Genomic DNA, 21,763 nt, shown 5'->3' with positions numbered 1-21,763 from the left:
TCACTTGTACAAGTTTACACACTCATTTCAATAGAAATGAAGCATAAAACACACTAAATATCAGATAATACAATGAAATGACAAAATTTAAGGTTATACTGTCAAAACTTTGGTGAATGTATATATTGTACATTAAGTAAATACACTGAAAGAAATGAATATTAAAAAATGTGACATGTCACATGTACGTTATACCCTAAGAAGGTGAATTGGCCAAATGAGTGTGTGCAATATATTCTGTTTTACAGCCAGGTGTATGGGGTGACCCTGCCAACTGGAACTCTTCTAACATACAGGAAGCTGCTGTGATAGTAGAGGGACTGTCTCTTGCAGAAATTAATCAGATGTCCTTTGATCTTAATGCAGCCAGCAAGTTAGGGGAGTTTGATGTATGGAGTGATGACAAGGTGTTGATTAAATATATATTATGTGCTTTTATTTTGAAATTGTAGGGGTCTAATATTTATGTCCTTCCAATTAAGACATACTGCATTTTGTCCCATCCATTTGTCTGTCTGTACGTCCGTTACAGGGTTTTTTTTATAGTATGAAGTGTACAGTCCCTTAAACGTTCTTCTTTCCCACTTGAACGGTGAACGAACGCAGAGCGAACGGTGAACGCAATTTTGTGAACGGTGAGCGAACGCAGAGCGCAAAGTGAATGGTGAACGAACGCTGAGCGTACGCTGAACGCAAAATGATCTATTTACTCGGAATGTTTCGGATTTTCCCCATGGATTTTACTTATTTCATAATCAAGTAATAAAATACATGTACATGTATATTTCATCAATTAATAATAAAATTAAATAAACCGGAATCGTGATACAGCATATTTTACAGTTCTGGATATGTTCAATGTAATGTATTTTTGTACAAGTACCGAGTATACATGTATATATTTCATGAAATTATCGCAAATTTTACATTAATACACGCAACAGTCATACACAAACAAAAGCAAATTTCATATGTACATTGGGTATATCAGGATCAGGATTCTAAAGTGACACGAACAATTTCGGAGTCCAGAGAATAATTAGTTAAATATCTTATTTATTTACCCAAATCCAAGTCACGAAACTTAAGGTTGGTAAAAGATGTATAGCTCATCAATGTAAAAATCTGTACATTGACCAGGTTCGACTCGAATCCAGTGAAATTACTCTTCCCACGTGCAAAACCCGAATTTTCTCTGTCACAATCATGATCTTTGCCAATATACTACAGAACATACACTGTATCGATCTATCATGCTTCGAACTAACAAAAGACTACCTGGATGAATGTATTCCACCCACATTACGCCCCCCAGCTGGTGCTAAGGCTAAAAAAGCCGATTATGAAGAAATCAACCCTCGATCATTTATATGCTGAAGAGGCCAAGATGGCGGCCTTTCGTATGGAACGACATATGATCTCCCCATACATTCAGGCATTGTACATTATCTTTTTTGAAAGTATAGGGAAATCGTCAGAATTTGAAGTGAATTGGTATGACACACCAGAAAAATGGGAACTTCAGTGCGCCGTAAATGCAATAAATATTGACGTACGCATGAAAGAAAATACCGAGAACATCTTATTCAAAGTTACTTTCTTTGTAACGACCGGAACGATACAAATCCAAGGGAATTAAAAAGACTGTTTTATAACTGAAATATTCCAATGCTTAAAATTACTGGCAAACAAACTTGGTCTAAAAATTGACCCAAACAATAACAATGGAGATTTTAGTGGCAACATGGAAGAGACACTTCCAAAGAAACCAAGTGAAAATTCCAATACCTCAGAAAATTCTGACGAAGATAAAAACTCACATCAACAGGAGGAAAATACATTGGACAAACTTGAAGGTAGCCTAGTAGGTATGACCGACAAGATCTTAGTAACCATCAATTATCAAGCAAAATATCAGCAAGATTCAATGATATGGACAACAAGCTAAAGGAGACCCAACATCAGCAGGAAACCCAACTCCAAAAATCATTAAGTGATATCAACGTCATACTCGCCTCTATTAAAGAGCAATGTGGAAAAAGTGAATGGAAACAGATTACACCAGATCAACAAAAACTCGAACGTGAAATAAAGCAGCTGGGTGATAAAGTGAGCATGCTTCAGAAGTCAAACAATGAACTTGTAAGCAATTTAAGTGTCATCTCTCGAATATCAAAAATCAAATCTCGAAGACAAGTACAAGGAAGAGAAGCAGGCACATGAAATCACGAGATCCAAGTTTATCATGATTTGTGAAAATGCTCAGAAAGAGGAACAACATCTCTCGGCACGAATTGAATCCAAGAACAGTGAAATACAGTCACTTGAAGGGACAGTTCGATCTTTTAAGAAGATGATTGATGACAAAGAGGAGGAGTTGTACAGAATGAAACTCCATATTGGCAGCATTATAGACACAAATGCAGGCGACTTCACAGAGATCAGATATAAAACGGAACACAACCACAAGACAACAATGGAAAAAACTGGTGTCAACCCAATGGAACAAATATCCAATCCAACTACCAACACCAGAAGTATTTCACCAGATCAAGCAGCCATTTACAATAGTGGGAAGAAAAACACAACACAAAGAAATGGAAAAATTCCTCTCCTACTGTTCAACATCAAATATCAAGCACATTGAACCACATAGATGGCAGCAGTACATAACACAAAAGGAAACGGCATACAAAATTGAAAATGCCCTGGACAAAATAGAAAATTACAATTCTGAGCAGAAACCTGTTGTAACAATATTTCATTCACTAACAAACAATATCAAGTCTCTAGATGCAGATGGCTGTATTAAAAAGATGACAACACTAATTGACAAAACCATGGAAAAGTTCCCAGACACCAACATTGTCATCTCCCTAGTGACACCACGGAAGGACAGTGAGGATTGGAATGCCAAAGGCGAACTTATAAATGCAGTACTGAAACACAACTATAGAAAAGTAAAAAAACATCCATCTATGTGACAACAGCAATTTAGCAGATCAGGGTAGGCCCATACCAAGACTAATAGAACCAGATGGCATTCATCTATCAGCAGAAGGAACAGCTGTCCTGGCAGCGAATATGAAGAGACTAGTAGACAATATTTGTAACGTTTCTCACAGAAGACAGGAACAAATGTCTAGTCGCAGACCAAGACACAAAGATTATAGGAATCACTCCCAGGATGATTATAGAAATCGCCACAAAGGATATTACAAGAACTCGGATGAAGGTTACAGGAGTCGCTATGGGAAAGGATACTCAGGAAGTCCTCATGAAAGGAGAGGTGCTTACCAAAGAACTGGCTACGGTGGAACTTGGCGTTAGTGCAGCAGAGCGAATACACAAATTTATCTAGTCAATAAGATTTAAATCTCCATTTATACTTACGTCTGATTATTGTTATCAATATTTTTTCATATCATTTTTCATTTTTTTCATATCGTTTTTCATTTTTTCTTTTATCCTAACGTTTTGAACAACAATTGCACAAAACTCTATAATGAGTAGAATAGAAACGTGCTTGAACATTTGTACCTGGAATGTGGGAGGCATGATCTCAGACTATATAAATAAATCAACAGAGAAACTATTCATTGATCAAGTGAACAATCACGACATAGTCTTACTATTACTGAAACCCATATCGGATATGATACTCGTATTGAAATCACAGATTTTTTGTATTACCCAATTTGTAGGGGAAAATCATTAAACCATGAATTTTTGGTGGATTAGGAATCTTAGTGAAGAGAGGTGTTAGAAAAGGCATTGCAATATTACCAAATACGAGCACAGAATATCAATGGTTAAAACTAAAAAAGGAGTTTTTTCATTTTAATAAGGATATTTATGTTTAGCATATATTTCCCCCAAAACTTCAAGTTTCAATAAAAAACAAAACACTGATATATTTGAGCAGATAGAACAAGACATAATAAACAAATATGGAAACTTAGGTGATATAATATTAACAGGTGATCTTAATGCAAGAACAGGTATGGAGTTAGACTATATAAAAGGGGACTCTGTCTCACACATTCCAGTTAATGACGATGCCTATGATGTGGATGTAGCAGTTGGGGAAAGACACAGTAGAGATTTAAAAGACTTTAGATAGTAGAGGAAAAGAATTATTAGAATTATGTATTGCAAACAAGCTTAGAATAGCCACCGGTAGAACATTTGGTGATATATATGGGAAATTTACATGTCATAATTATGCTGGTTCCAGTGAGGTAGACTAGATACTTCATTGTATCTGAACAGTTGTTAGAAGATGTCTTGTATGTACATGTATCAGATTTTTTACCTTTATCTGACTGCCATTGTAAAATCTCAATGAAACTTTTATCATCATTTGAAAGGGAGTATACATGTGACAACATGCAGGAGATGCCCAAACGATACAATTGGGATAGTTTATCTGTAGGAAAATTTCAAAATTTTTTCATGCATCCAACCGTCCAGAATGATATAAAGCTTTATTTAAACACACTGATAGAGTATAATGAACAAAGTATAAACAAGGCCACCAACGACATTCACAAAATCCTAAACAAAGTAGCTAAACTATCTTTACAAAGAAAAACACAACATAGAAACACAACCAATAAAAAATGGCTTGATTCCGACCTTACAAAAAAGAGAAAATACTTATTTGAGAAAGCAACATTACTTTCAAGATTTCCCAATAACCCTTACTTACGAGGTTCCTTTTTCAAATTAAATAATGAATATGCCAAGCTGCGGAAACGTAAAAAGCGAGAATTCAGGCAGGGTATTCTAGATAAACTAGATCAAATGAATGAAACTAATCCTAAAGAATATTGGAAATTAGTCAAATCGCTTCGTGAAAATGAAGGGAAAAAAGACAATTTAGAGAAGTGTATTGATGGGATATATGGTTTGACTATTTTACTTCTCTATGTAAATTACCAGATCATTACAAGGACAGAGTTAAGACTATAGAAGCCGAAATTAATAAACTAAAAAACAGCCAGACCTGTAAGTCTTAGCAAATTGGATTTCAAGATATCTTTGTCTGAAATTCAAAAGGCCATATCTACTTTAAAGTCGGGTAAAAGTCCTGGTTTAGACAACATCTCAAATGAAATGATAAAAGCAGCTCAAATATATATATATATATATAAATGCTTGTATCTCAAAACTATTCAATATGCATGGTCTTAACATCAGGAATCTATCCAGAAAAATGGTTAGAAGGTTATACAACACCCATCTTTAAATCGGATAATCCAAAGCTCTCCCAAAACTATAGAGGAATAACTATAACTAACAGCATAGCGAAACTTTTTAATATCATTTTAAACGTCAGGCTTGATACATTCTTAACTGAAAACAAAATAATACACGAGAGTCAAATAGGATTTTCAAAAAAATCCAGGACATCAGACCATTTATTTGTAGTTAAATGTTTAATTGACAAATACATTAACACTGGCAATAAACGACTCTATGCATGTTTTGTAGACTTTCACAAGACATTTGATACTGTCATTCATGAAGGCATTAAACTAAAACTCCTACAATTAAATATCAATGGTTTATTCTACAACATATTATGTAGTATGTATAGGCACAACAATATTTTCATAAAAGTAGGGAACAAGTTCACCCTTCCATATACACCAGAGATAGGAGTCCGACAAGGTGATGTCTTAAGCCCAAATATTTTAAAAATATTTTTGGACGATTTTTCTAAATTACTGGATGGAGAAACCATTGGCTCTGCCAATCTTTCTGGAAAGAAAATCACCTCTCTTCTATATTCGGATGATCTTGTACTGCTTTCAGAAAACCAGAATGGACTACAAAACAAACTAAACTTACTTGAAAAATATTGCAACGATTGGTGCTTAGAAATTAATACCAATAAGACAAAAGTAGTAATTTTTAATAAAAGCGGACACCTAATTAAAGAAAATTTTGTGTTCGGTAACATATGTATTGAATGTACTAACAAATATAAATATCTAGGAGTAATATTATCCTCCTGTGTTTCATTCAAGGAAGCAAAATCTGATCTATACAATAAAGCTCTTAAGGCCTCATTCAAACTTTATAAAGACATCAAATCTATCGATCCACCAATTAAAACATTTTTGCATCTTTTTGACCATATGGTAAAACCCATCGCCTTGTATGGCTGAGAGATATGGGGAACACTTTCAGCACGCATGCTAGCTGGAAAAAGACAGATATTTATATGATATCTTTAAAAATTGGGAGGTAGAAAACTTGAATATTAAGTTTTGTAAACATCTACTGGGTGCCGGTAAAAGAAGTACTAATATTGCAATAATCTCTGAATTGGGTAGATATCCTATGTTCTGCTCTATAATCCAAAGTATTTTACTATATTGGCATAGACTTGAGAATTGCCCAGAATCATCCCTGTTATACAGTGCTTATACAGAGAATATCAATCTGAATTCATATAATATAAATTGTTGGTACAAAAACATTAGTTATTTTAAGGAAAAAATGGGCATTTTGGTACCCAATTGTAAAAAACTCAAATTCTTATTTTTCAAAAAACAAATGAAGAATCAGGTACGGAAACAATTTTTACTTTACTGGTCAAAACGACGTGAAGAGGGTCAGAAATCAGGAAAACTCACATATTTTTCGTATAAAGAAAACTTTACTATGGAAAGATTTTTAGAATCCCTAGAATTAAGAAAAACTCTATGTAGATTTCGAATTAGTGCACATGACCTTCGAATTGAAAGAGGAAGATATGAATTTACAAAAACCAATTCTGGCCAGAAGATTTCTTTAGAAAGAAACAAAAGAATATGTGAATTATGTAACCTTAATTGTGTAGAAGATGAATTTCATTTCCTTACTGATTGTCCATTCTATGTTGGAGAGAGAAATATGTTTTTTAATGGTATTATACAAGCTCAACAAAAATTTTATCTATCTAACAAATAAGGACAAATTTACTTGGTTGATGATTAATGAAGACAAACCAGTAATTGTCAAATTGAGTGAATATTTAGTGCAAACTTTCAGAAAAAGAAGTGATGCTTTAAAACTGCAAAAATCATTATAGTTTATTATTCATATGTTGGTATAATACTGATTATGTCCATTTACTTGTGTATATACATGATTAGCAATTCATATATGTATGTACTTGTTTCCCCAACATGCTGCATCCACATGCAGTTTGCAGTCTATGTAACCTGTAGTTAATGTTGTAAACTTTCTTTCTTTTTTGAATTTCCTTCTTTATAAACTGTCTTACTGTTATGCCCTCTGGGCCCAAAATTGGAATAAACTTATCTTATCTTATACCATTACATGTACAGATTTTTATTATTAATGTGACCATGGATAGCAGTTAGATCGTGCAATATTTGTATATATTTGATGTAGATAAAACTGTTTATTATACTGAACTACCCGTAGAATGTTTAAAGGCTAATGCAGAAACGTACCAGATAAACAATTACATCTTTGCATTAAGGACAAATGTTACAAAAGTTTCTAATTTGGCAAGAGTAGTAAATATCAGTTTATTGACAATGTCTTTCATAAATATAGGCGTAAAAATAGCTATATCAGTTTGACATTCTGACGCGAACATACAGTACAATGTACATTATGTAGCATCGTTTGTTTGTTTTTATTTTTCAAAGTAGGGGGGTGACTTGTTATACCCCCCGCAACAAGTTGTGGGGGGTGGGGGGGTAATACTGGAATCGGGTTGTCCGTCTGTCTGTCCGTCCGTCCGTCTGTAGACGCAGTGGTTTGCAGGCTCTAAAGCATTATCCTTTCCACCTACTGTCACCATATCATATATATGGACTACCCATGGGATGAAGATGTTCCCTATCGATTTTGGGGTCAAAAGGTCAAAGATCACGCGCACTGGACATCGAAGTAGCAATATGGTTTCCGGGCTCTAAAGCGTTATCCTTTCCACCTACAGTCACCATATCATACATATGGACTACCCATGGGATGAAGATGTTCCCTATCGATTTTGGGGTCAAAAGGTCAAAGGTCAAGCACACTGGACATCGAAGTAGCAATATGGTTTCCGGGCTCTAAAGCGTTATCCTTTCCACCTACAGTCACCATATCATACATATGGACTACTCATGGGATGAAGATGTTCCCTATCGATTTTGGGGTCAAAAGGTCAAAGGTCATGCGTACTGGACATTGAAGTAGCAATATGGTTCGGTTTGTCATGCCATTTGTTTTTTACACTCAGAAAAGAGGTAGTTTATACCTATTACCAACACCCTTTGGGAGATTGGGGTAAGCGGGGGGTATTCTTAGTGAGCATTGCTCACAGTACCTCTTGTTTAAATCTCTTGTCAAGCAATGCAAAATAATTATAATAATTTGTGCCCGAACTTGTAAATGCTAAATCGTGAACACAAGGGAAGAGGTTTTCATTACCTGAAACTGCCTTATTTTTTGTACTTGGGTTAAATTCCTAACGACAAGCTCTTATATTCGTCTCTCATTTAGAATTGTTTTTAACAAAAGCTCAAATGAACCTTTCGGCATTTACAGTGGATAATCCTGACATTTTGTATTTCAAAATTAAATTTCTGATATAGTAAGAAAGTATCCTTCCACTCTTACGCACACGTTCAATTTTCATTTTTGCCTTGCTATCAAGATTGGTCCTTTCACTTTGGTGTTCCGAATGACAATGAAAAGACTGAATGATGAACGAACGGTGAGCGCACGCTGAACGCTTTGTGAACGGTAAGCGCACGCTGAACGCAAACTGTGAACGGAGAGCGCACGGTGAATACACGCTGAACGAACGGTGAACGCACGGTGAACGAACGGAAAAATGGTAAAGTAGAACGTTTCAGGGACTGTAGTTGTGCAAGACACCTTGGTGTATTGAATAAGGTTTTATTGCATGCATTGTAAAATGGACTGATCACACACACCCCACCCCACCCCCGCCCCCACCGCCAAAGTTTGGGGAATTGTTGGGTGGTACATGTATATGATGATCACCTTGTCTGTCTGTAGACAGTTTTTCTCCATAGATTTTCTCAGATGCTACTGATCAATTGATTTATCATTTTATACAAGGGATGTAACTTGTGATGAACTACGTGGATTAAATAATTCAATATTGATAATTATGTCTATGTAAGATTTTGAAGGAAAAAAAATCTGTACAATCTGTCAGTACATACTGACCTTATGGTTGAAATAAGATATTTGTACTTAAGACTGAGATTTCTAATGACATGCCATGGTGACATACATGTATGCCCTACCTCCAGTTCATGGTCATTTGTCCAATGTAAAGGATGACATGGTGACATACATGTATGCCCTACCTCCAGTTCACGGTCATTTATCCAATGTAAAGGATGACATGGTGACATACATGTATGCCCTACCTCCAGTTCACGGTCATTTGTCCAATGTAAAGGGTGACATACATGTATGCCCTACCTCCAGTTCATGGTCATTTGTCCAATGTAAAGGTTATCATGAAAAACACACGATGCATGTACATGTATAGACCATGTATTTAAAGATCTCTTGATGCAAAATTCTTTTCACATTACCTTATGGATTTGTCCAAATTTGTTCCCTAAATTATTTAGACAATATCAAGGTCACTTGGAGAAAAAGTACATATCTTTATGTTCAGATTTTGAAATATCCAGTGTTAGATTTTCATTCTTAACTCCAAGTATGACTGACTTTCATAGGTGTGACATGAACCTTACTCAAGGTCAGTAAAGCTCATGACTTTCTTGCCACCAACTATACAATATAAAATCAATTATAAATTTTTAGTTAAAAATCGAGATCACACCATTTCCAATTCTTAATTGATATGTAAGAGTATCTTTGCTTTCATGAAATCATGGATGGATTTTTCATCTTTTTCAACATATTATATATGCATGTATATTAAAAAGTTAAGATTGTGTAACGGGAAGGGAGAAATGCAACGGACCAGACCGGGATTCGAACCCGGGCCCCCTGAATCTCTAGTCAGGTGCTCTACCAACTGAGCTAACTGGCCACCTGTGATCGAACCCGGCCGACCGCTACATTCCTCCCTCCTTAAATTGTCTTCGCCCCTGAAGACACAACCCAAGTTCTTATTAGCCCCTGGGAGGACTTTCACCTCCAAGTCCAGGGGTGGTCAAAGGCACCAAATCTGTAACGGGAAGGGAGAAAATGCAACGGACCAGACCGGAATTCGAACCCGGGCCCCCTGAATCTCTAGTCAGGTGCTCTACCAACTGAGCTAACTGGCCACCTGTGATCGAACCCGGCCGACCACTACATTCCTCCCCCCTTAAAAAAACAACCCAGGTTCGAATCCTGGTCACGGCACCAAAAATTATGTAACCGGAAAGCAGAACTCTTTAACTGATAAAATATGAAAGTTACCAGCCAACTTGGCTTAAAGTGGTAAACTACCTCCAGTTTACAATGATCAACCCAGGTAAGGGGATTTCTGAACTATGATCGCGCTAAATGAAAACACTGTTTAAAGTTTTTATGAATTTAATAAAGTGAGAATTAACCTTTGTAAATGATAACAAATAATAAGTAATGATCAAAATATAACAAATAGTAAAGTCTATGGAAATTTCACAGAAACAAATAAAGTTATATCAGAAATATGATTTAATTTAGCAAATGAACAACAATAATCTCAATAAATAAATAGGAAGTTTATGAAAAAAATATATATATATATAAATAATAGAAATTGGCAGGAATGTGGAAGACCTATGAAAAATATGAGAGACTAAATAAAAAAAAATATATGTCCCTACTGAGCCTCCATACTAATGAAAATGGTCAAAAATCTCTCTATGAATAAACACTACTATAAATAACTGAATTGGAAAATGTAAGGAAAATGAGCTACATCACCCAATATGAACTCTATCAACACTCTAGAGTTGAACTATGAAAAACACTGAAAAGTCTGGGCTCTAAAAATAACTAACCCAGCAAATGAACTACACCAAAAATATAAAGGGCAAAATAATAAAGAATAGTGGTTCTAGAATTAACATCTGTTATCCACATCTCCTAAAACCAGGCTGGACTTGGAAAGGGAACCTAACTTATCTATAAAAATCCTAACATCCTAACTCTAATCATAAAGTGCTCGCTCAGCACGTGCTAAATGAAACCTAGAATGCCGTGTACCTTGAGGTTGGCATTAAAAGCAGAGATAAAGTGCCATGAGGCTTATCCCCAACCAAGTGAAGAAAACTACACGAACACGGCTTTAAATACCCTAGCTATGCCCAAAAATAAACGCCAATAGATATCAAAGATCCTAAGGCTAACTTAGCCAATTAGAACACAGCTATCAAAAGTACTACGGAAAGACTGCCAACATGGATGACATTTCCTGTTTTAAAAGTAAAACATGTGGAAAGTCAACACATGACCTAGCTTATAAACGACTAACAATAAAGGGGTTTTACGTAAGTAATAACTGAAAACTCAATGTAAATAACATTATCATACTGAAATACTAGCAAATAATAAGTAAATATAAATTACAAAACCAGGGCTATGGAAATAAAAATCCAAACCACTACAATTGCTTAAATTTTGATGCACTTTTTAAGGTGTAACTATATATTTTCCTGTTTTACCCTGGTGCTTACCAGAATATTTCTTTTCTGGTATAAGAGACTTTAACACAATCAAGCTTCTCTTTTTGTCAGAAAGCTGCCCTTTTCAACAAAACTTTAATTGGGCTGAAGTACGTGGAAGCCAAACAATTGACTGCCTCTGACATCAGTTCTCTAGGACACATTCTGTGTGGAGCCACAATGAGTGATTTAGCCACTATTCCTGCAGATGTTTATGGGTTTGTAGTATTATTATCAGTGGTTACAAATACTGTACATGTAGAATGATATATTGTGGATCTGTAATATTATTATTAATATGGTTTGTAGTATTATTATCAATGGTTACAAATACTGTAGAATGATGTATTATGGATCTGTAATAACTGTCAATGGTCACAAATACTTTAGAATAATGTCTGTATTTCTGAGAGCATATAGCAGCACTAGTTTTTCTGGTGATGATCCACTTTGAAGAAGTTTTAGTGCAACTATGCAAAATGATACAACTGTGTAGTAGGGATTAGTTCAATACTTATTTCATAGATCCAAATATAATGTACATTTATTACTAATACACATACCTAGCTGAATTTTTCTTATGTCAATATCAAATTTTAAAAAGGTTTTGGAAAGGACTATGTACAGTGGTACCTGTAAAATGAGAAACAAAATTAAATTAAATTAAATTTACAGAAACGAACATACTTGCCAACCTCCAACATGTAAAAATCTGGTCATGACCCTTAAGTAGAGTTAAAAATCTGGTCATAACATGTAACTACATTCACGACATATTTACCATGATTATACTATATTTCATGTTGCATATATACAATATACACTTGTATTAGAATTATTTTATTGAAAAGAAGCCTTGTAACTTCCAATGAGAAAATAGAAATACTTCATGAATCAAATTTATTGATTAAATTTACATGATAAAAGAGTATTGAAGATTTCATTTTTCAGTATTATCCAAAAATTAGTGTGTATTTTTCTTTTTAAACACTGAAAGTCCTTTCAGAATATGTATTGCTGTTTGGAAGAACAAGAGAAGTTTGAGCTAATTTTGAAATTATTTCAAATCAGGGACCTATAAATGTCCCAGTTCAGATCATGATTTGAATGATAACTCTTATCTCCAAACCTAATAAACAAGTGCAATTTAATAGATATAAAATACAATTTGCCTTGTACTATCAGTTTGATCAGTTTATTTTTCATCCAGTGAAAGTTGTTCTCCAAGATTCTTTTATTTGTACATAAATATCGTTATTCCTTTTGTTGGTGTTCTTGCTGGCCCTGGTGACAATCTCATTCTATCAGAAGCCAGTTTGTAATTACTTCTTTGATTTGTTAAAACAACTCCTGGATAATTGTTAACACCTGCACTTATGATTTACTGATACACAGCCTATTGTTCATTGCCATCGACATTGTTTACGTAGATCCAAGCTTGGGGTAATACCTGGTAGCTGGAAATGACGTGTGAAATGATTTACAAACTAAATCTGGAAATCAGGAAATTTTTGGGTTGTTTAAAAAAATTGTGTGAAAAGGAAAAATAATCTGGTTATGAATGTAACCCGACGAAATCGGGTGAGTTGGCAACTATGGAAACGAAACCTAACGAAACAAAACAGATTGTATAACTGAACTCTTTTAATTACATGTATGATAATTAAAAATAGTATCTCATGCCCCTGTGAAAGATACCACATATAAATAAGATTTGCCTCCCCTTTGACGTAGGCTTTCGGGATGACTGATGCAAAGTCTTAAAATCCCATGGGGATCCGGGTAAGAATAGGTCCTCAGTACCCCTTGCTTGTTGTAAGAGGTGACTAAATGGGGCAGTTATTCGGATGAGACCGCAAAACCGAGGCTCCGTGTCACAGCAGGTGTGGCAAGATAAAGACCCCTCCCTGCTCAAAGGCCATAAGCGCAGAGCATATAGACCTAAATTTTGCAGCCCTTCACCGGCAATGGTGGTATCTCCATATGAGAGAAAGATTTTCGAGAGGAATAATAAACAATATTTAATCAATCAAAGACTTTAGGGGTGGGGGGGGGGGTGGGGGTGGGGATGAGTAAGCACAAAGTACATATCCGGAGTTGATTAAACATATAAATACCATGTGCAATTAGTTTCAGATCCAGAAATTTCAGAACGGATGTCCATCAGTTCAGTTTTCAGCACTTTTTTTCTCTGTTCTTGCAGATATTTATTTGATATTTGGTACATTGCTTTGCCATAACAAGTTACAGATCATGTTCAAATTCCATCTCGGTCCGTTGAATTTTCACTAAGTTATGGCTCTTGGGACTGAGAAAAATAGCATGAATGATCAGTTCTTGCAGATATTCATCTGATATTTAGTACATATTGCTTTGCCATAACAATTTACAGATCAAGTTTGAATTTCGTCTTGGTCCATTGATTTTTCACTAAGTTATGGCTCTTGGACTTAAAAAATAGCATGAATTATCAGTTTTCCGGACTTTTTATACGTCCGTCATTAGACGGGATGTATTATGTTATAGCGCTGTCCGTCCGTCCATCCTGGGTCATGTTTTCCGGACTTTTTTCCGTAACGGATGCATGTACAACTTTGAAATTTGGTCACAATATCTCCCTCAAGAATTGTAAAAGTGAGTTTGCATTTCAGCTGGATTGGTCCATCCTTAATGTACTTTAGGGCTATAAGGAAGTCAAACAGTTTTCTGGACTTTTTTCATTACAGATACAGATATTGCCCTGAAATTTACACATAAGCTTCCTTTTCGAGGAGTACAAGTTGGGTTTGCCTTTCAGTTGGATTGGTTCGTCCGTCCGTGACCTACATTAGGACTAAAAGTAGGTCAAACTGTTTTCCAGGCTTTTTTTCATTATGGATACAGATATTGCCCTGTAATTTAGTCAAAGGCTTTCTCTTGGAGGAATACAAGTTCTGCTTGCATTTCAGCGGGATTGGTCCATCCATGATCTACTTTTCAGCTAAAAATAGGTCAAAGAATTTTTCAGGCTTTTTTTTCATTATGGATACAAATATTGCCCTGATATTTAGTCACAGGCTTCCTCTCAGAGAAATACAAGTTCAGTTTGCATTTCAGCTGGATTGGTCCATCCTTGACCTACTTTTGGACTGAAAATGGGTCAGACAGTTTTCCGGACTTTTTTTCATTATGGATACAGATATTGCACTGATATTTAGTCAAAGGCTTCCTCTCAGAGGAAGACAAGTTCAGTTAAGATTTCAGCTGGATTGGTCCATCCTTGACCTACTTTTGGACTAAAAATAGGTCAGACAGTTTTCTGGGCTTTTTTTCATTATGGATACAGATATTGCCCTGATATTTAGTCAAAGGAAGTTCCTCTCGGAGGAAGGCAAGTGCAGTTAACATTTCAGCTGGATTGGCGCACAATGACCTACAGAACTTTAGGGGTAGAAGTAGGTCAAACAGTTTTCCAGATTGTTTTTGGTAAGGTCACAGGTATTGCTCTGAAATTTAGTCACAAACTCCCTTTCAGAGAAATACATAATCAGTTCACATTTCAACTTGATTGGTGCACCATGACCTACTTTAGGGCTAAAAGTAGATCAAATGGTTTCCTGGACTTTTTATCATCATAGATAGATATTGCACCAACATTTTGTTTCAACCTCACTCTCGGAGAAATACATAATCAGTTCACATGTCAGATGAATTGGTGCACCATGACCCACTTTAAGGCTTTTAGTCTATTCAGAATGTGTGTTGTATCAATTCAGAGTGCACAATATGCTTCCAGGTTGAATTTCACTATCTGGCGGGTGTATATTGTACCGTTTGTGGTACTCTTGTTTTGTTTTTTTGTGCTTGTAGATATTTATTTGATATATAGTACATTGCTCTGCCATAACAAGTTACAGATCAAGTTTGAATTTCGTCTGAGTCCGTTGAATTTTCAATAAGTTGTGGCCCTTGGACTTAGAAAAATAGCATGAATTAGCAGTTTTCCAGACTTTTTTTTTGTTGTGCTTGTAGATATTCATTTCATTTTGGTACATTGCTTTGCCATAACAAGTTACAGATCAAGTTTGAATTTCGTCTCGGTCCGTTGATTTTTCAATAAGTTATGGCTCTTGGACTTAGAATGATGGCATGAATTATCAGTTTTATGGACTTTTTTGTTAGATTAGTTTCTTATTTCTGTAGATAAGAGTACTACACTCATTAAAACTTCTAGCATAGTAATACAACAATGTATACTGTAGCTAGCTTATTCATGATGCACCTTAACATTTCACAGTTTATTGACTTGGTTAAAGACCTAAACCTAACTATAAATTTCTTTTTTTCTAGTCTATAGTCTATAATTACTTGAATAGTAGTGGATTTCCAACCATTCCTATCCTGGTTCCTCAATTTTCCCTTTTACCATAATCTACATAATGAACTTCGAATATTGTTGTGGTAGAGTAAGTTTTGCAACTGGTAGGGGACTATGTAGTGCCATGCAATACTCTCAGAAGTCAGAATGCTTGTTTTCTTAACAAACAAAATTTAATTTACTGGTTTACCTCTAGATTTTTCGCCATTGGAAAATTTAAAACCATCTCCCAAAATAAAACTATATGCAATTATTCAATACATGTGTACATCAAATGAAGTGCTGAATTATTTTCAAAAAAAGTGATATATATTATTGTGAAATTACAGATTAGCTGCTGAAGCTGTGGGAGAAGTAACCAGTTGTGGCTATAATAAATTATTCGTCTTCAGCAATCTTGCCATGTTGTATTTTGGAGAAGATGTCACGCAATGGAATGCATCAACAATCAATGCTTTAGGTGTTGTCATTGGTAAGTACTCTATGCTAATCATTACATGATGATTGTTTGTCTTTCTTGTGAAAAGAAAATCTTATTTTTGGAATAGTTTATCCATAGATAATGTAATAATGTAAGTTTTACAAAGTAAGATTTAGATATTGAAATAATCATGTTCTAACCATATGGTGTGTGGTACAGTACCCGCAATGTTATTCTTGACATAATAAACGATAGAACATGATACACTCACGATAGTATAGGATACACGCACAATAGGATAGGATACACGCACGATAGGAAAGGATACACGGTAAACCTAATAAACACGAAACCTGATAAATGATCTTCACAATAGACCTGATAAACGCGAAACACGATAAACGATCTTCATGATAAACGGAAAACCTGATAGAAATGTTGTGAATTTAGAAGCAACTTAGAACAAAATTTTGATACCTACAACATAATTACATTATGTTGATAATAATATTGAAGGATTTCAATATTCATTATATACCTAAAACGTATAATTTCTTTAATATATGTTTGTACTTTTTAAAAAAAAGATTTTTTAATTCAATTTTTTTGTTTTACGCCATCACAGCTAAAATCAGAAAACTAAACTATTTACGGTTTTTAATTCATTATTTGATATCTATATATGAATTTTCTCAGCCAATGATTCTAAAACTTACATGATTGTCACTTTATAATGTTTAATATACAATGTATAAATGATATAGGGAATTAACTAAATGTAATATAATATAGTGATATCATATGTTTCAGTAGCTCTCTTATTCTAATGTCTATTATCTTGAATGTGAAATAAAACCAAGTAATATTTTGTGTGTAGCAAGGAGGGGGTTATTTTGCATGAAGCTGTAAGTTCACCGCTCATTCAACAATTACAATTATTTTCATCATGACCGCCTTAAAAAAATCCACTGCACTACACCATATCTTCATACGCTAGATATTTCTACACTAAGAGTGATAATTGATAGTAATAAGTAATTGGAACATATTTATTTGAATTGACATCTTAATAACAAAAAATAAATAAACTATTAAAAAAAATTAAACAAAACCTGTCTTTTTTTAAAATTTGCAATTTTGAAACGCTTAAAAAAAATTGTGTTTAGTATGTAAAAAATTCAAATAATCATCAAAACCGGCTTAATTTTCCAGTATCTACCCGTATGACTATTGGTACATGGTACAAGTGCACATGTACAACTTAAAAAAACAACGATGACAGCTGAGTCGTGCTCAGTTGAGCAGACTTTTGGGAGATGCAACACCCTTGCACCCTTTTAAAACTTAATCTTCTAAATGTGTGAAATACAATGTCCCTGAGAATGTTTGCTGTCAAAACACGGGTGATACACAAAATCAGATATAAGGACGCACACAAGTTCAGTAGTTGGTATATACAGCTTACTCCGGATATATTGAAATTCAGGGGACCAATCTTTTTCTTTCAATATAACTGAAGTTCAAAATAAGCGAAATCGGAAATGTCGACCATATCGGAGACTTCATTTGGCATCTCGATCCCAATTACGAAAGCAGAAATATGAATTTATTACGTTATGTACACAATTTACAACATTTAGATAATTGATTGAATTTAGTCCACTGAAGATTTTTATTTAAAAAAAAAAAATGTGAGTTTTGTTAACTTTTGTTTCTTATTGAGCTGACCAAGAATGAATATTTCAATTTCCGATGTCTACAAAGATTTCGTCATCTACTTTAGGTAGCGTCTGTACATAATCTTTTTTTAAAATTGAATTTACACATACAATTTCTAGGTTGATTGTACGTCACATTTTCATCCGGAATTTCGTTTTCGCTCTCATCGCCGATATTTCCCTTGCAGTATGTACATGTATATGATATTGGAAGTAATTTCTTCCCTGAAAACGATCGCTGTGAAAACAATTGACACACATGTATGTCTACCATCAGAATTTCAGAACCAGTTTTTTTTAAAATAAAGTTCACCAACATAAGCAAGTGGCATCATGTTGTCTGTAAAGACATTATCGTTGTCCACGTCAGATGTTATAGACTTTATTTGGAGATTTTAATGTGAACCCAGTCTTGTAAAAACTATTTTAATGCACTGTGATAGCGGTAAGGTGTTTGAAATTGCTGGGGTTAAGCAAAATTGTCATTTCAGATTTTGACTTCAAATTCTTATATCTATTGCAGTTATTAATTTGTATTTGGTGTCCAATGATAAAGTTTTCCTTTTTTGTGGGGAGGTCAAATTTGACAAATGATCCTGTCATTAAGCAGTTAAAGAGTGATTATACCCCCCTGTTATTTTATTCTTATAAAAACACGAAATGAAAAGTAATCCATAGGAAACCAATCAACTGACACCTACCTGTGTAATTATGAGGCCACCAACCTGGACAACTACCATGGAAGGTGACTTCAATATAGCCATTATAAAAGCAATACATTATCTACTCAGTGGACCGATAATTGATTTCAAAATAAGTGATATTTTAATAGAAGCGATTTCAATTTAGCCGATATTTTAAGAAAATAAGAGACTGAGACTGGGGATTTTGTTTTATTTCAAAATAAACGATATTTCAAAATAAGCGACTTCAATATAAGTGGAGTAAGCTGTAAGTAGAATACAGGTGAAAAAAATCGGAAGAAAAAAAGCCCTTATTGAAATATATGTAATAAACAATGTAATTTACGGACTTTTCCTTTCAAATCAGAACTTCCTATTTCTTTGTTAGTGTTAATTACAAATAATTGTTTCCAGACAAGCAAATATTTATGAACTTCAGATGAAGGAGCTTTCAGATTTACTGTCCTTGGTTTGCTTGGCAAGCCATTGCCTACTTTCCAGACTACTTAAAATGAAATAGTGATAAATTTTCACCCTCTCTGGACAGACAAATAGCTCTTCTTCTGCCTTAAAATTGACAGCTTTATGTTCTCCTTCACATAAACAGTCTTTCCTTGATTCCTAAAAATAGCTTTCTGATAATAAAGCTTTCAGAAAGTATCGTACTTTTTTCATTAGATTTTATATACAATCCAGATAGTTTCCGAAGCTACACGATGAACGATTTTCACGATAAACGGAAAACCTGATACACGCAAAACATGATAGACCTGATAAACGCAAAACACGATAGAAAACGGAAAACCTGATAAATGCAAAACACGATACAAAAAGATAGAAGCATGATATGATAGGATGCACGCAGGATACGATAGGATACACGCACAATAGAACACGATAGGAATGTCAAGAATAACATTGCGGGTACTGTAACTATGTCAGCACTCGTGCTATGGAAAAACTTCATAAAAACATTTTAGATTCTGATCAATGTTATTTTAGGGGGACTAGCTGACCAGGTTTCAAAATTTGAAGAAACACATCTGAATGCCATAGAGGCAAAATACGTCCAGTATCTACCAAAGTCCTTTATTCTAGTAAGACAAACTGTGTATTTACTTGTATTTAAAGTGTGACATGTTTTTTAGCATTTTTTAATGTGCCTAGAATAGAAGTTTTGGGACCATATAGGTACTTTTTTGTGTTTCCACTTGCTCATTCATTTGTCTGGGGTTTAAGACTTTAATCTTGCTGGAAATGCACGACTTTGCATCTAGATTTTGAAGCCCCCAGGACCCCCCCCCCCCCCCCCCCCCCCCCCCCCCCTTTGCAGGAAGATTCCCGCACTCTCCCCCTCGTTGCTTCGAAACTTGGCCGCCTGCCGAATCAGCAGGACTAGTAAATTACAGGATTTACTTGTCCTGTGGACTAGTTGGGTTAAAATCTTAGTGTCTAACACTGAACACTGACCTTGTAGACACTCTACAGACCACAGTTTTTGCTCAATTGATTTTGTACATCACATATAGTTTTGTTACCAAGAGAGGAAGAAATCTTTTGATTTTGGGGTCAAAAGTCAAGATCACTATGGGACTTTTGTAGACACTCTACAGGCCCCATTTTTGCTCAATTGATTTTGTACATGTGTCACATTGTTATCAAGAGAGGAAAAACCCAATTGATCTTGGTGTCCAAAGGTCAAGGTCACTATGAAACTTAATAGAAAAGACTTGTAGAAACTCTTCAGGCTTCATTTTTTGCTCCATCGATTTGATATTCCTATCAGATAGACTTGAAAATTTGTACAATGCTTCATTGCCATTAGTAGATGTGCATATTGTCAGGATAGGAGGATCCAATTATTCTCCTAAAAGTTACAGTGGATCTACATGTAACAGGGGTGGAGGATGTAAAATAGCTTATGAACACTTCTCCTCCTATGTGGCTTATCTGATAGATTTGAAACTTTGTACAATGCTTCATTGCCATTTGTAGATGTGCATATTGTCGAGACAGGAGGATCCAATTATTTTCCTAAAAGTTATAGTGGATCTACAGTAAGAGGGGTGGAGGATTTAAAATAGCCTGTGAACACCTCTCCTATGTGGCTTATCTGATAGATTTGAAACTTTGTACAAATTTAAGCTTCTCATGCAGAGAGCCATAGGTGTAAGGGGAGGGGAGGATACGTTTCAGCCGTGGCTTGTGACGATGCCAATACATTCTGTTACTGAATTATGATATGGGATATAATAATATTACTCACATTGTAGAATACTTTACCGCATGCAAATAATATCTGTTTTACTATACACATACTGTTCTCCAAACATTGTGTATATCATAAAGCAATTTACTCTCTAGTTTGTTTTTTACATTCCTTTGTGAAATTTTCACTCATATTGAAACATGAGCTGTAAGTGAAGTGCTACAAATTCAGACCTTTGCATGGTCCTTAGGGCCATAATAGTGAAGGTTCTTTAATCTGCCAACACCGAATCTCAGTTTTTAAGGCCTTGTGAAAGACCCATGACTCAGATGGTGAAGGAGCAATCACTATGTATTGATATACATTGTACCTGTTTTCAATCAAGTCTTAAGTTTGAGGCAGCTAAGGCATGAGAGGGCTTCGAACCCACAACCTCCTGGTTACGAAGCAAACCCTCTTACAACTGAGCCACCATGACTGTTGTGCTCCCTAATGCAACAGTAAATGCAAATGCTTTGTAATATATATAGATCTATGTTAACCAAAGTCAAGTATAGATCTGTGGCCATTTTAGGAAAAATAAATGAATAAAGATATATAAAATTGAGAACTCGCCTTCAACTTGACAGGTCTTGTACAAATACTGTATCAATAAACTGATGAAACCTTCAACTCTACACCCAAACTTGATAGTCAAAGCACTGAGAATTTT

At 34.9% G+C, this 21,763-nt stretch overlaps 1 protein-coding gene across 1 annotated transcript in view; it reads left to right on the top strand.

The window, feature by feature from the left end:
- LOC125649652 (uncharacterized) overlaps nt 1-21,763 on the top strand; it is an 85,382-nt gene that overhangs the window by 51,112 nt on the left and 12,507 nt on the right. Inside the window, exons 21-24 of the mRNA XM_056166789.1 lie at nt 249-407; nt 11,736-11,881; nt 16,350-16,492; nt 19,845-19,939. Coding sequence (XP_056022764.1) covers nt 249-407; nt 11,736-11,881; nt 16,350-16,492; nt 19,845-19,939 — 543 coding nt within the window. The remainder of the gene's footprint in view (nt 1-248; nt 408-11,735; nt 11,882-16,349; nt 16,493-19,844; nt 19,940-21,763) is intronic.

This window comes from Ostrea edulis, chromosome 5, assembly GCF_947568905.1.
Source record: "Ostrea edulis chromosome 5, xbOstEdul1.1, whole genome shotgun sequence".
Lineage (NCBI taxonomy): Eukaryota > Metazoa > Mollusca > Bivalvia > Ostreida > Ostreidae > Ostrea > Ostrea edulis.
The sequence above is the reverse complement of the archived record's forward strand: the minus strand, read 5'-3'. Positions and strand labels throughout refer to the sequence as shown.